We start from the raw sequence: 15,574 nt of genomic DNA on the forward strand, positions 1-15,574 counted from the left end.
GTGATTGCTGATGTCGATAGTGATGTCCTTAAAGACAGAATCTGGTTTTAATAGCCAATCAGGAGGCTACTGTTTGAAAAATTAAGCTGAAGAATAGAAAAATAAGTAGATTTCAGCATATAAACTCCAAATGAGAATTCCAGTTAATCATTAGGATTCTCAATAATCAATAAAATTAACCATAGATCAAATCTAAGTAAAGAAGACTTAAAATTCCTTATTTTATTAGATTGTGCTAAAAATATGAAGAGCTCCAGGCTAAGTTCAATTAGAATGCACTAGCAAATTATTTTATATGAAATTTTGTAGACAATGTTAAGTTACTGAAAAAACAATCAATGTAACATGATGCTGTTTAAAGAAGGTAAAGAATAAAGAAGGAAGGGAAAGGGGAATAAAGGAAGTAGAGTAGGCCCCTTCTTTATCTGCAGGAGATATATTTTAAGACCCCCCCCCAGTAGATGCCTGAAACCATGGATAGTGCTAAACCTTACAGATGTTGTGTTTTTTCCTATATAGTCATACATATCTTTGATAAAGTTTAACATATAAATTAAGTACAGTAAGAGATTAAAAATAATAACTAATAATAAAAAAGAACAATATATTGTATACTATAATATATTATAATAAAAGCTATGTAAATGTGGTCTTTCTCAAAGTATCCTATTGTATTGTACTCACACTTTTTCTTGTGATAATATGAGATGACAAAATGCCTGTGTGATGAGAGGAAGTGAGGTGAATGACATAGGCATTGTAATGTTAGGCTACTATTGACCTCCTGACTATTTGTCAGAAGGAGGATCATCTGTTTTCAAACCACAGTTGATTGTGGGTAACTAAAACTGTGGAAAACAAAATGGGATAAAAGGGGAATACAGTAATGAAAGAAGTAAAGAAAAGACAGATTAAGAGAGATAAAAGAGAAACCTGCTTGGAGTTCTGGGTACTACATTCATGTTGGAATTAGGAATGTTTAATAGGATTTAAAATACTTCTAAGAATCCTAGAAACAATAAGCTTTAGACTAATATTCATGAAAAATATTACATTTGTGTTTCTTAAGAGTTGAGTTTTCAATTATTAAATTAAAGGGGAATCTATAGAATTACAATTGTAAGTCAATATGGATATTCTAAAATTAATGAGGTACAGAAAATTTGGTTTTTTAGGTATGTGGATTTGAAAAGAAAGGCCAAATATGATCTTACAAGGAGTACCACTTTCATTTTTTTTCATAATGATATTAGCTTAATTAAGGTAATCATGAAATAAATTTCCTTACATGTAATAATCTCAGAATCCATGCATATGATCTGTATCACAGTGGTGAGAAAAATATCTGGTATTCTCTTTACTATTATAGTGAAATTTAAACATTTATTAATTTAGAAATACATTTAAAAAACCAAAAAATGTTTTCTAAAAAATCTCCAATGTTATTATATGCAGATATGGGCATTTCTACAATTAAATGCTAACCAAATTAGAATAGCATAAGAAGAGAGCAAAAGACTCAACATGGAAATGACCATTCTAGTATCGGTACTAAGCACAAGTACAAAAATTTGAAAATATGATAAGTGTTGCAAGGGATGGTGAATAAGATATTTATTTATAAAGACTTTACCTATTTATTTATTTATTTGAGAGAGAGAGTGTGTGGGAGAGAATCTAAAGCAGAGTTCATACTCAGTGCTGAGCCTGATGCAGGGATAGATCTCATGACCCTGATATCATGACCTGAACTGAAACCAAGAATCCATTCCTTAACTGACTGAGCCACCCAGGTGCTCCTGCATAAGATATTTAAAAATAAGGTTCACTTTCTAAAAATCCTGTAATGTTAGGGTGTCCTTTGTATTCATATACACATGGAGATTCTGAATGCTATAGTTTTAAAAAAAATTTCATTTTTGAGGCCACTATTCCCAGCACTCAGGAATATCTGTTTTCAATAAGGACATAGGTTTATTTTATTTTATTTTAATTTTTCTATTATAAGGTTCTAGCATCTGCTTTACAGAGTTTTATATCCAATTTGATGCTATGTCATACAGGAAAATGAACAAGCAGGTAGCTGCAAATTCTTCTCACTAATTGTTTAGATCCCTAGAACAGTAGTTCTAGGTTTTTCACATATATCTGAATTGCCTGCAGAGCACAGTGTATTTGCAAATTTTGACTATATTCCCAGGGATTTTGGTTCAATTGTTCTGGGAGTGGTTCTCAGGAGTCTACATTTTGACAAGTATAATAAACCAAATTGTTGACTTTGTTGCAGGTTATGCTAGGATCACATAAAGAGAAATACAACTGTAATGCATGTGCTTCCATTTGTGGCATGATCAGAAAAAAAAATATATCATAGGAGGATAACCTCTGGAGAAGAAATGAACATTATTAATAGGAAGGATGTTAAAGTACTTTGTTTATTAAAGTTAAGGATGATGTTCTCTTAATCTTTTGTCTCAGCATCTGTAAAGAAGGTGGTGTGGGAAACAAAATACCTGGCTTGAGAAATGAGTCCCACCATTCATTAAGTATCTCAAATGCATGTTTCTATTTGAATAACTTTGACTTCCACAGATGTATCATTTAATACTACTAATCACAAGTCAACCCAGAGATCATTATTGATTTGTATATTTGCTGATGCAAAACTTTCACTTGTGTATCTCATGAGGGAGGTGTGTAGAGATGTCATTTCGCTAAAGATTGAGTTTAGTGAACCATGTAGCATATTTATTTCAACACAGGATATTTTATGTGTAATGACCCTCATGAACTGATAAAAACCTAGACAGAAAATGTGGGAGATGTTAAACAGTCACTAATGTGATGGGAATACATATAAAAGAAAAGGAGGCTTCCAGGGAAAATGAAACATGAAAAACATGAGGGGATACAAATATTTAAAAATTTATACAGATGAGATTTTTGAAGCCTGGAGCAGTTTTGTGTCTCAACCCTTTTTTTTTTTTTTTTTTTACTTTTCTTTCTTTTTTTAGCTTTGCTATCTGCAAATGGACAGTTTGGGAAGAGAGATTTTCTTTCCACAGAACTAGGCTAGGTAAGCAATCTCAGAGGGCCCAAGATGTTACAATGAAATTTGTCAATCTACCTATTCCCTGTCTCATGTTCAATGAGATTAGTTTTAGGAGTATTTGGGGGTATAAAACTATCTCAAATTAATGAAATTATGCAGGAATATTTCTTCTGATGTTCTTAAGGTATACAAATTTTTAGAGCAGTGGTTCCCAAAGTGTGGTCCTTGCATTGGTAGCATCATTATCGCTTTTGAATGTGTTAGAAATGCATAGTCTCAGCCCCTATCTCCAGAACTACTTTATCAGAAATTCTGGGAAGCTCCCACCAATCTAAAATTTAACAAACTCTCTAAGTGTTGCTGTGAAGCATACTGAATTTTCTCCTTAATATTCTTAATAAAGGTAACTAAGAACTTTAAAGTGATGCTGGTCTAAGAAGCCCATCAGAATCCTAAGGAAGTAAAGTGAAAGACTGAACGCTGAGGAAAGGACAACTGAAGAAAATGGACAGGAAAGATCTAAAATAAAAGCTGAAGAAGCCCACCACAAGGGTAACGGGCATAAGTGGAAGCAGTTGTTAGCCTCTGGACAATAGATGTAGGGCCAAAGTAAGCCTTGTGACAGATATGGGAGCAGCAGCAGCATCGTGGTTGCCGTCATCATCATATTAGCATCATCATCATCATCGCCACCGTCATCATCACCATTATTATCATCTTAGTGGGTGAGAACTCATGATATCCAGACACTGGACTAGGGGCATACATAGAATTCTAAGTTAACCCTTATAATAAATTTGGGAGTATTTAAAATTTAAATTTTGTCTGTTTTATATATGACAAAACTGAGCCTTAGAGAAATTAAGCAGTTTACCACCAAATTTATTTAAGTAGCAAGAAAGAAAACTGAAATTTGAAGCAGGCAGTGTGACTTCAAAGCCCACGTTCTCAACTGCTCTTCTTTCTTGATATCTCATAGCATCTTGGAGCTAAAGGTGTCCTCACCATTAGGCAAGGAAAAAAAGAATCCAGTATTTATTTAATGACTAGTTAAATTGGATGAAGAGAAACCATGGAAGGTGAGGAAGGCAGAATTTGAAAAACTCAAAAGACTCATATTTTGAAGGACAGTGCTGTGGGGCTGGAAGGAAGACTGGCAGCCATTCCTAGAAACAGCATCGTTGATATGGTGAAAACACATTTTTGAAGCACAAGTATGAAAGAGTATGAAGAAAACAAGATGATGGGATAGAATTACTGATACGATCATAAGGTTTAATGTCCTAAAGAGAAGTGGATCAGCCATCTGGAGCTCAATATAAAATGCCAACATCCATATAATGGTAAAAAAAAAAAAAATCTTCATGACTTAGACTCAATGAGGAGAAGATCTTTTCTTCATCTCTCTTTCAAGTATAGGCTTTATGGTTCATTTTTTCTTCCACAGCAGCATGATTAAAATATATATATAATAGTATCTTGAATCATACAGATATGGGTTTGAAACCCTTTCCTAAGCCAACAGGCAGCCTTAGGCAGGCTCCTTATTATATCTGAACTTGAAGCTTTTATGTATTTTTAATAAAGTCATTAATACACACTTAATAATAATATTATTAGAATCAAATGGGGAAATGAACTATAGGGGTTCAGAAAGAGTTGCCCCAATATTTGCACCTTTGGCATGCAGATTATTTAAACCTAAAAATAATCAGTGTCCAATGACTCAGGAAGAAAAATTGACCTTCCCCTTAACTGCTTAAAAGAATTTAGACAGAAGACATGCTCCAGCAAAAGAGCTATCACCATAAATAACTAATATATAATATGAATTTGGGGTGGTAGATAAGGAGAATCCTTGCAGGCACTGTTTGATCAAAGTCCTCCCTATGTCCCTTTGTTTCTGGATGGCTCAGCAACATTTGCTTACCAAACATTTACTCTTCTTCATTTTCCTGTGAATTGATTTCCTTTTACTTTGAAGTCCCAGACCCGCGGCCCCTTCTCTTTAGTTCAGGATGATATATATACCTCATTTTGCCTGTCTTTGGAATCTCATGTCTATGTGGATACCCATACATATGAAATTAAATTTGATTTTTTCCTACTAATCTATTCCATGTCAATTTAATTTTTAGACCAGGTAAAAGAACCTTGAAGACTTCCCAACAGAATAAACAGTACCTGGCACTTAGTAGGTTCTTTTCCATCATTTAATATTGATTTGTTATATTTAACTTAATATGAAGTTATTAAATTTAACTTCATGTTAGTTAAATTTAAGTTAATTTCATTTGTGCCAACATGGTATGAAGGTATACGCAAATATGATCCAACTTACTTCTAGCTCTAACCCCCTCAGGATTAGTACATTTAGTTCATAACTAAAATGAACATAGATAAATAAGAAAAAGAGGGGGAAGGGCTTGGGGCATTTGGTGCTAAGAGGTGACTTAAATATAGATATGATAGTTTCTAAAGTCATCACAATAAATTTCCCTTCCAGTTGAAAATGCTTCAGATTTGATTCTTGGTCTCCTTGGCTCCAAACTACTCACTCCTTAAACTCTCCATGTGACCTTGAGCATGTAACCTAAATTTAAAGAACTTTTGCTTCCTCATCTAGAAACCAAGAAATATACTTAAATTGTTCAATTTTATTTAGTAGAGTACAATACACATTTTCTAGTTGTGGTCTCTAGTGGCTTTCCACTAAAGCCACTTTCCACTTTAGCCTTTCACTAAAGGCTGTAAAGGAATTAAAATTGTGTATGAATCTCATAATATAATATGGAGCTGGTTATTGGATGAAATCTTTTCTGAGGGTCTTTAAGAAAACTAGTTACCTCCCCTTCATCTGCCATTGCACGGGGTAGAACCTCTTTTATTTTGAGGAAGGTGTGTTTGTGTGTGTATGTGTGTATGTAAGAAAGAGAGAGGGAAAATATATGTCATATTTGTGTTTTTGAGGGAGCTGGCAAATTAACCCATTTACATATTTACACATCTCTGGTTATGTTTACACATTTAAATGGACTGCCTGAGATCTAAGCCTTGAAGTATCATGTTATAAGCTCTAGCACTCTGTACTCAACTACAAGGAAAACATTCTATGCCTGGACTGTTATAGGAACTTTGCAAGTCAGTAGACGTGCCTTTAACAAGCAATAAAATGAAGCTATCAGCCATTCCAAATGGACCAAGATAGAGGTCACATGATTAAACCACCTCTGGACCAGACAGTCTCCGATGTATTTCACTCCAGTTTCCATCTATTAATCAGAGGAGTTGGGAGAGCAATAATTTAAACGCTGCAATAATCAATTCCATAACACATTAATAGAAGCTACAGTCAAACTTTCCCACACCACTGACTGCATTGGAATCCTGACAGGAGCCCTAGGGCCATGGCTGATTTGCATTAAATTTACATAAAATTGTAAATCAAGAATACATGAACACAGCCCTAATATTTGTTAGTGCTTAGATCTTTCCTGATAGATGGATTGAAACTGCTGGTGGTTTGCTTCGCTTGCAATAAAATTGTGCAGCTGATCAGCTTTGTTCTCATTCTGCAATCCTGCGGAAAGGGACCCATGAGAGCTATAGTTTGGGGGCATGTGTATGCCACTTAGGGTTTTCATCCTATAAACCATGACTCAGATGTGCCCTTGGAAACCCCAATCTAGAAGCAGATTGTCCCCAGTGACTTTGTAGAGCCTGGTCACTGGATTTACTCACAAATAACTTAGCATCAAATGGAGATACAATTTATAGAGAAAGCTGGCCAGCTGAGAGGATGTCAAGGCCCCTGGAAATTTTTGTTTTTCCAAATAGCATTTACTATCATGAAAACAGATAATTAGCAACATTCTTTATGCTGAAGATAAAAATCAAGCCTTCAGCAAAGCATCCAGTACCTAACAGCTGATAAAGAGCACCTCACATGGTTCTAAGTATTCTGTGTGCTCTTCTTATAGATATGGCCTTTGTTACATGCTTTTATATTAAGGGCTAGGAGAGAATATGCTTATCAAGGGTCCTGGTTCACAGAGGCACTCTTTCTATTCTCCTAAGTCCTCTTATTTTAACTCTATCCTGACAGAAAATAGACACTTAAATGCAATAATGCCATCGAAAGCTTTTTTTTTTTTTCAGAAAGCATTTTGCAAATATTTTGTACATCATGTTTAATTTCTGTTTCTCATCTCTCCCTTACCACCCACCTATCCCACCTTTTCTTACCTTGCACGATCAAGTAAACTTGGGAGGTCTTGGGCTCATGCTGTGTCTGAACCGAGCAAGTATAGGAACCCTCATCATAGACGTCCACCTTCTGGATTCGGAGGCTGTATTCCAGAGAATGGCGTTTCTCCAGCTCAACCCGAGGGTCCAGAGACCACTTGTCATGCCCAGCAAAAATGATGCCAGAACGGTTCAACCAGGCCACCTTCGAGTTCTTGTCTTCTACAACACACCTGCCAGAGCAGAATAACAACATTAGAACCTCAGCCCTACCTGCATCTGTATTCATTCTCCATATGACTGGCCTCAACAAGACCAAGAACAATAATTACATGCAGGATGAATCATCGTCAAGCCACTTTTTAGAGTCCTAAGTATTGTCCTAAGACTAATTACCATCCAATGGATGGATGTCACTATATTAGATTCAATTTGGCAATAAAAAATCAATATGAAAAATGCAAGCAAATAAAATTAAATAGGTATTGATTTCCCACTGGATTATCTTCTTGTCTAGGAAAAGGTCACCACATAGAACTCCATCTGTTTAATTTGAAAGTGATAATGTGACACATTTACTGAGTTTTTAATTGTATTAATTCTTTCATAAGTATTTCCTAAATTCCTGTGTGATGGTAGATATAATTTATGCCCTACTGCTGTAGGAATTAGACAAGATTTCAGAGTTTGCTTCAGATTCTTGTAAGTCTGGAATGCCCTCTCCCAGGAGTGAGAAGTGTGTGAATAGATCTGAAGGTAAGCAGATAGTTGTGTCAAGGAAATCAAAGCTAGTGTCATCTTGCCTAAGTCTGGTTCCAGCTGCTGTAGGCAGCAAGTTGTCTGCTGGCAAGACGGCTTACAACCAGCATTTCTGGTGCATCAGAGTGAATTTGATATTTTATGAGAGATGAAGGAACTAGTTTCATAGTTCCTATTCCAAAAAAGATGAAGGAAAAATGTTTATCTGAATGACTACTTATTTTAAAAACCTATAAGGATCTCTTTCTGAAACTTGCAAGAAAGAGGCAAGAATACAGATTGATGGGGAAAGGGTAGAGGCTTAATGGTGAATGCAGTTTTCTCCTTCAATTCCAGTGAGAATCTGGAAATGGAAAAATCAAGTAAAAAATAAACAAAGAAAAGAACTTCTCTCTGTATCCTTTTGGCAAGATTTATGTCTGCCTCACAGGGAGATTGTCCCAGACCCTGTTCACAACTGTAGAGCCATCTGCTCAGCACTCTGGGGCATGAGGGATGGTGAGAGAAGCCAGGAGCATGACAGCAGAATAATTAAAATACCATGTTCTGTATTCTCCAAACTAAGTCAAATCCAGGTTTTCTCTTAGGTCAAAAAAGTCAGTCATAGAGATTCTGCACCCACGCATAGACAGGAAATTGATGCATTATCTACAGGCTGTCTACAGTAGGTATACAGAGGCCAATTCAGCCTTAGAAGGAGAAAAGCTGCACCCTTTTAAAATATCTCACCTATGGTTCAAAAGACCCCCTACTCCCATTATTTTTAAGTGAACTGAATATTTTATTGAACACAAGAATTTTAATTACTTGAGTTCCATGATCCATAGGTCTCTTTTCTCCTCTACCTATTTATTTTCCAGAACATAAGTAAATGAAGTCATCATTTAGTGTCTCTATTAGCCAATATGTATCTCTCTGCAATGGAGATATTGTTGTGATTAATTATATGTTTGATAATTGAGAACTTCTCCATGAGGGAGTACAAAGCTAACTTCATGGATGCTTGCTGTTTCTTTCCATACTTTACTTTTCCTGTTCTATTATTTTGTGGCATTGTTTCTCTGTCCTTCATGGTATATGTGGCTCTTCTCAACTGAGAATCATTTATGAGTTAATAGGCTGTTAGCCACTTTCTAGAACTTTTATGAAGTTGTTGATGTAGGTTTACTGTGTTTTTCTTTTCTACAGAGAAGAATGGAAATTTACCTCTGTAAATGCATTTTAAATTTTCTATCATGTATCTCCTTGCACCTTTCTCATCTATGTAGCTCAACATAGCAACAAACAGATACACTACATCATAGAAATATATTCTGAATAATATCTAGCCAAAAATATGTCTCTAATATGTTCATTTTGAAAAAAAAATACTATATAACCAATTTTATGTAACTATGGCTTATAAATCAATTAAAGGCAGATATTTTGCTCTATTCATTTAGGTACCTCCAAAAATTAATCTCATGGAATACAGGTACTTGGGGAATGCCTGCTGTTAAACTGACAGTGTCACCCTCACAAAGAAGAGGACATATGGTTACCTATTTTCCACATCCCCATCCCAAACCCTACAACAGCAACAAATGAACAAATTTCCTTACCAGCACAAGGTAGAGTTACTAACTCAGGTGTTTAGGGTCTTTTGGACATTTTAGCAATTTTTGTCCATGGAAAATTTAAACTTATCACACAGATCATTATCCCAAATTATTCTCTGAGAGTGTTCAGATTTATCTTACCTAAAGATAGAATTGACTATTTCAGCAAAATTACCAGACCCACAAAAATGCGTCTACCAAAACAATACATTATGTGGAAATTTTGCTATGACAATCTACATAACAGCTTATTCTTACATTGTGTTTCATCTTATATTTATTTTTAAAATTTATCTTTTACTTACAAATAAATGAAAGACATATTAGGATATATACACATACATATACACTCACACTTTTTACTAACTTAGTATAGTTAGCCAAGAAGCTAAGCAGACCACAATGTGGTATTTTCCTTTTTTAAATTTTTACTTTAAGTAACCTCTACACCCAGTGTGGAGCTTGAACTCACAACCCTGAGATCAAGAGTCACATGCTCTACTGACTGAGCCAGCCACGTGCCCCCACAGTGTAGTATTTTTAAAAGGAAAACCACTCCTCCAGATATTTTAGGGCTCTTTTTTATGTAGTCAGTAGTTCCAAAGGGAATATATTGATTCTATAAACCAGAAAATAATCTTTCCACAACATAACTAAAACTTTCATACTGAAAAATGGCAAAAATAATGCAATTTCAGAACTAATTTAATTTTTAAAAATTTTGATATCTTGCTTTAAGGTGGCAACTATTTCAAACCATAGGTAGTGTATATAAGTAAAAGATGGTAAGAGTCAAAATAATCTCAATTTGTAGAGCTCATGATTGTTCAGAAAATGACCAGTCACATAGGGTAGTCACAGAACACCTAGTTATTAAAAAATGCAGAAATGCTGATTTAATGCAGACCCAGGTTCCTAGCATGCACTGACTGACCAGCAAGCATCATGAGCTTCCATCTAGGAGACAAGTTGGCTTAACTGTGCAGTAGGCATACCTGTAAAGTAAATGAGAATTCTCATTCATACCATCATAATATAATAAGGAATTACTCCCTACTCAGAATGTTGCTTCAATACCAGACAATCTAGTTCAGAACTGGATACCTAATGATTCTATCTTTAATATCAGCTGTGGCTAAAGCTGGAAAAGTATGAAGAGATGTATTTTATTAATAAAATATTTTTCTACTTAAATTCAATTTAGTTAACATATAGTATTAGTAGATTGAGGGGCAGAATTCAATGATTCATCAGTTGCATATAACACCCTATGGTCATTACATCAAGTGCCTTCCTTAATGCCCATCACCCAGTTATCCCACTCCCCTACCACCTCCCCTCCAGCAATCTCAGTTTGTTTCCTAGAGTTAAGAGTCTCTTATGGTTTGCCTCCCTCTCTGTTTTTATTTTATTTTCATTCCCTTCCCTTATGTTTATCTGTTTTGTTTCTTTAATTCCACATATGAGTGAAATGATATGCTCTTTGTCTTTCCCTGACTTATTCCACTTAACATAATACCCTCTTAGTTCCAACCACATTGTTGCAAATGGCAAGATTTCATTCTTTTTGATGTCCAAGTAATATTCCATTATGTGTATGTTATATATATATATATATATATCTCCACTGTATATACATGTGTTATATACAATGTGTGCTATATGTGATATATATATATATATATATATGGCACATCTTCTTTATCCATTCATCTGTTGATGGACATCTGAGCTCTTCCCATATTTTAGCTATTGCGCACATTGCTGTTATAAACCTCAGGGTGCATGTGTCCCTTCAAATCACTATGTTTGTAGCCTTTGGATAAGTACCTAGTAGTGCAATTTCTGGGTCATAGGGCAGTTCTATTTTTAACTTTTTGAGGAAACTCCATGGTGTTTTTCACAGTGGCTGTACCAGTTTGTATTCCCACCAACAGTGTAAGAAGTTTAGCCCTTCTTCCGTATCCTCACCAACATCTGTTGTTTTCTGAGTCATTAATTTTAGCCATTCTGACCGGTATGAGGTGGTGAGATGTATTTTAAAAATCCATAAGTGTTGTGTATTGTTTAGATTTAATAGAATGTTTTCTCCAGGAGCTCAAGATGTTGCAAATTATTCTCAGATTTAGAAAGGACTGTTCCTTAAAGAGAGTGGGTGTTAGTGCCAAGAGGAGAGGGAGAGAATGTCCCTTTACTTCAGGTGGGATTTTTTGGCAGGCAGCTAAGAACATGGGGTTTTAATACAGAGTACTACTTCTCCAGGAAGACTTCTATTATTAGTATCCCATCTTTTTTCATGGATATTTCTTTTCTTTTTTTAAAAGATTTTATTTATTTATTTGAGAGACGGAGATCACAAGTAGGCAGAGAAGCAGGCAGAGAGAGAGGAGGAAGCAGGCTCCCTGCTGAGCAGAGAGCCCGATGCGGGGCTCGATCCCAGGACTCTGGGATCTGTCTTAGAGACCCAGGATCTCTAAGGCAGAGGCTTTAACCCACTGAGATACCCAGGTGCCCCTCATGGATATTTCTTATGACCTCATCATATGCCACATAGCATTAGTTTTATCTATACTCACCTTTATTCATAAGCTTATTAATGACAGTGACCCTTCTGGAATTTACCTAAGGAGCCCTCACAGGGCCTAGCTACACATACCCACCATGTACCTAGTAGGCACTCACTGAGATGTAGAATAAATAAACTGAATTTAATTTAATACATTGCTATTAGGTAAAATATCAAATATTTGCTAATTATCTAAGAGGTACAAAATAGAAGAGTAACTATTTTAACATTTTGAAATAATTAAAAGTATCAGATACAAAGGGAGATTTTAAAAGAGAATTACTGAGTGTGGTAGTAACATGAAAGTAAAGGAGAGAAAAGTATGTGCTCAGTGGGCTTTCATTATAAAGAAACATCATCCTTGGGAATTACATAATCTATGTCATATGTGAAAAAGTGAAAGAAACATAAAGCACTAGAAAAATGTTTAGTGGGTTGCCCACTTTAACCAAGAACTTGCAAATATCAGGTGGGTTACATACTTTAACCATGGACCTATGATTTTTTTTTTTAAATCAACTTTTAAAAAATTACAGGAAAGGCAAACAAACAAATTTTTATCTTCCCTGTTCAGTATATCTGCAGCCATAAAACTGTCACAAAAAATCAATGCACTCATAAAAATCTCAAGCATTGGATCTCTGCAAACACTTTACACCAAGCATATTATGCACATTATACAAAGAGATACATCGACAATTCTACTCATACTGTCCAAGTCTGCTTCTAAAAGGATGAGTATAATTGGAGGCAGAAAAGACATGCTAAATTCAGTCTGTAGCAATAGATTATTTAATAGCATATTTACTGACTGTATCCATGGTATAAGTGATACAGATCTACCAGATATGAAGCCTGTTCAATTGCCACAGACATATCTCTTCATATTTAACAAACAACTTGCTGCTGAAAATGTTTTGACTTAGCATTAGAATTTATCCAAACTTTCCTTACTTTCACAAGAATATAATCTGACATTTATTCATTTATCACAAGTAAGTACATTTTACTTGATTTCTCACCAGTTTTCTATCTTCATACTTTTCAACTATAAGGACCAAGGCTGTGGAACTGGATCAGTACAAGATTTGTTTATAAAATTAAGAATGAACATGATATTAGTAGTTCTCAAGTAGGGCAATTCATGTGTGCAGATGATATTTGTCAATATCTGGAGACATTTCTTTGGTTGTCCCAATGTGAAGTGGGGAGGTTGTTGCTGGCATCTAGTGGGTAGAGACCAAGGATGTTGCTAAACATCCTACAACATAAAGGACAACTGCCACAATAAAGACATCCCTTGTGTCCACAGGGCTGAGCTTAAAAATGCTGAGTCAGACCTCAGTCTCTTGGTTTAAATATCTGGAAGCAAAGGGCAAACGTCTACAGTGCAATGCTGTTTTTTCCATAACCATATGCTTCTTAATTTACAGACACTTAATGGCCACCAGCAATGTTCCTGAATTGTAAGTCATGTTCATGACAGAATCACTACAATGAAGTCTAGTCATGCTCTGGTTATAAGTTAGTAGTAAATGAAACATTACCCCTTTGCTGTTTCATTTTAGTATCATAATTATACATCAATATAGTCTTATACAGACAGTTCCCAGCTTACAATGATTTGACTCATAATTTTTCAACCTTACAACAGTGTGAAAGCAAGATACTTTTCGTAGAAACCATACTCTGAATTTTGAATATTAACCTTTTTCCAAGGTACTGATATCTAGTTAAGACACTCTCTCGTGATGCTGGCCAGTGACAGTGACCCACAGCTCCCAGTCAGCTTGGCCATCACAAGAGTGAACAACTGATACACTTAACAACCATTCTGTACCTACACAACCTTTCTGTGTTTCACTTTCAGTATCCAATAAATTACATGAAACATTCAGTTCTTTATTATAAAATAAATTTTGTGTTAGATGGTTTTGCCCAAATGTAAGCTAATGTAAGTGTTCTCAGAACATTTAAGGTAGGCTAGACTAAAACTGTGATGTTCGGTATTAGGCATTTTTGATTTACCATGTTTTCACTTATGATGGGTTTATTGGGATGTAACCCCATCATGAGTAAGGAAGATCTGTATATTACTGATGGTGAACAAGAAAGCTATAACTTGGTTACTTCCTAATTTAATATTGAAGAAATCATTTAAATTTAGTCTTTTGCTTTTTTTCTCTTTATATAAGTGGGTCCATTAAATCCAGAACAGATAGGGAAAATCAACTCAATTAGAGGATTTGAGTTCTAAGGAAATTATTAGACTTTAATATAAAAATGTAAAAAAAAATTAAAAGTAAAATATATGGAAAGCTATTTTTAAATTAACTTTTATTATGTTTGTGACTCTCCCTCTTTTGTAAGATGTGTAATGATTTAAGACATGAATGAAAAAGAAGTCTTCAGGAATATGTTTGCCCTTGATTTTAATGCTGTTTGCATTGTAACTTTAAACCTACAAACAAAATCCTTAGTGAATCATCAAAACTATCATAGAATGTAGAAGGAAAGATTCTCTGTCTGAGAGGTAAGTCTGTACATTCCCAGCATGAGTGCATGAAATCAGGAAAAGTAGACGGATGGAACAAAGTAGGCTCTCTTGAGTCACAGGTCCTTAGTTTAATTTTATCATATTATTTTAAGTATAATAAATTCCAACAGCACTGTGCAAACACATTAAAAACAATACATGCTAAATTAGTTAAAAACTAATTTAAATATTTTGAAAGTATTAATCATTTCGGGTCATCTCCGTTTCATTACCATGCTATAAGATTAAACTCAGAAGTATAAGAATTGTGGGTCACTGGTGACCCTTAGGTGCTCCTGCTAGCCTTGTCTACAGCAAGAAGCTTTAGCTCTCTGGCTGTCTTGCTCCCATTTCTACTGCCTTCCAAACTTGACTTACGGCTTTGAACCCTGCCTACTCTTTTGGCCTCATTCTATTGTTCTTATGCATGTATGCTCCCTTAATCTTGATTCTCTTGAAACTCTTGAACTGATCTTAGTTTGATGATAATTTATTTTTCTAGATTCCTACTGAATTTTAGTCCAATTAACACCAATACAGTATCTACATGGTATAATGATCTCCCCTCACCCCAGCTGGTTTGCACACACTCATGTACAAGTGCCCGCATGCACACACACATATAAACACACACACATATAAACACACACAGAAGTAGTGACAGATGTTCCAGAGAGGATGAAAATGGAGAAGTAGCAAACCACAGGAACCAGATTCATGTGATTCTATTACTGGGCATAACAATTTAGGAATCTGTACACTTCTGGGGCGCCTGGGGCGCTCAGTGGGTTAAAGCCTCTGCCTTCGGCTCAGGTCAT

At 35.2% G+C, this 15,574-nt stretch overlaps 1 protein-coding gene across 3 annotated transcripts in view; it reads right to left on the reverse strand.

Moving 5' to 3' along the window:
* Positions 1 to 15,574, reverse strand: part of LSAMP (limbic system associated membrane protein) — a 650,629-nt gene that overhangs the window by 295,932 nt on the left and 339,123 nt on the right. For all 3 annotated transcript variants that reach the window (XM_032852273.1, XM_032852274.1, XM_032852275.1), the window contains exon 2: positions 7,298 to 7,530. In XM_032852273.1, coding sequence (XP_032708164.1) covers positions 7,298 to 7,530 — 233 coding nt within the window. The remainder of the gene's footprint in view (positions 1 to 7,297; positions 7,531 to 15,574) is intronic.

The sequence above is a fragment of the Lontra canadensis genome, unplaced genomic scaffold, assembly GCF_010015895.1.
Source record: "Lontra canadensis isolate GAN:19392208 unplaced genomic scaffold, GSC_riverotter_1.0 scaffold6, whole genome shotgun sequence".
Classification (NCBI taxonomy): Eukaryota; Metazoa; Chordata; class Mammalia; order Carnivora; family Mustelidae; genus Lontra; species Lontra canadensis.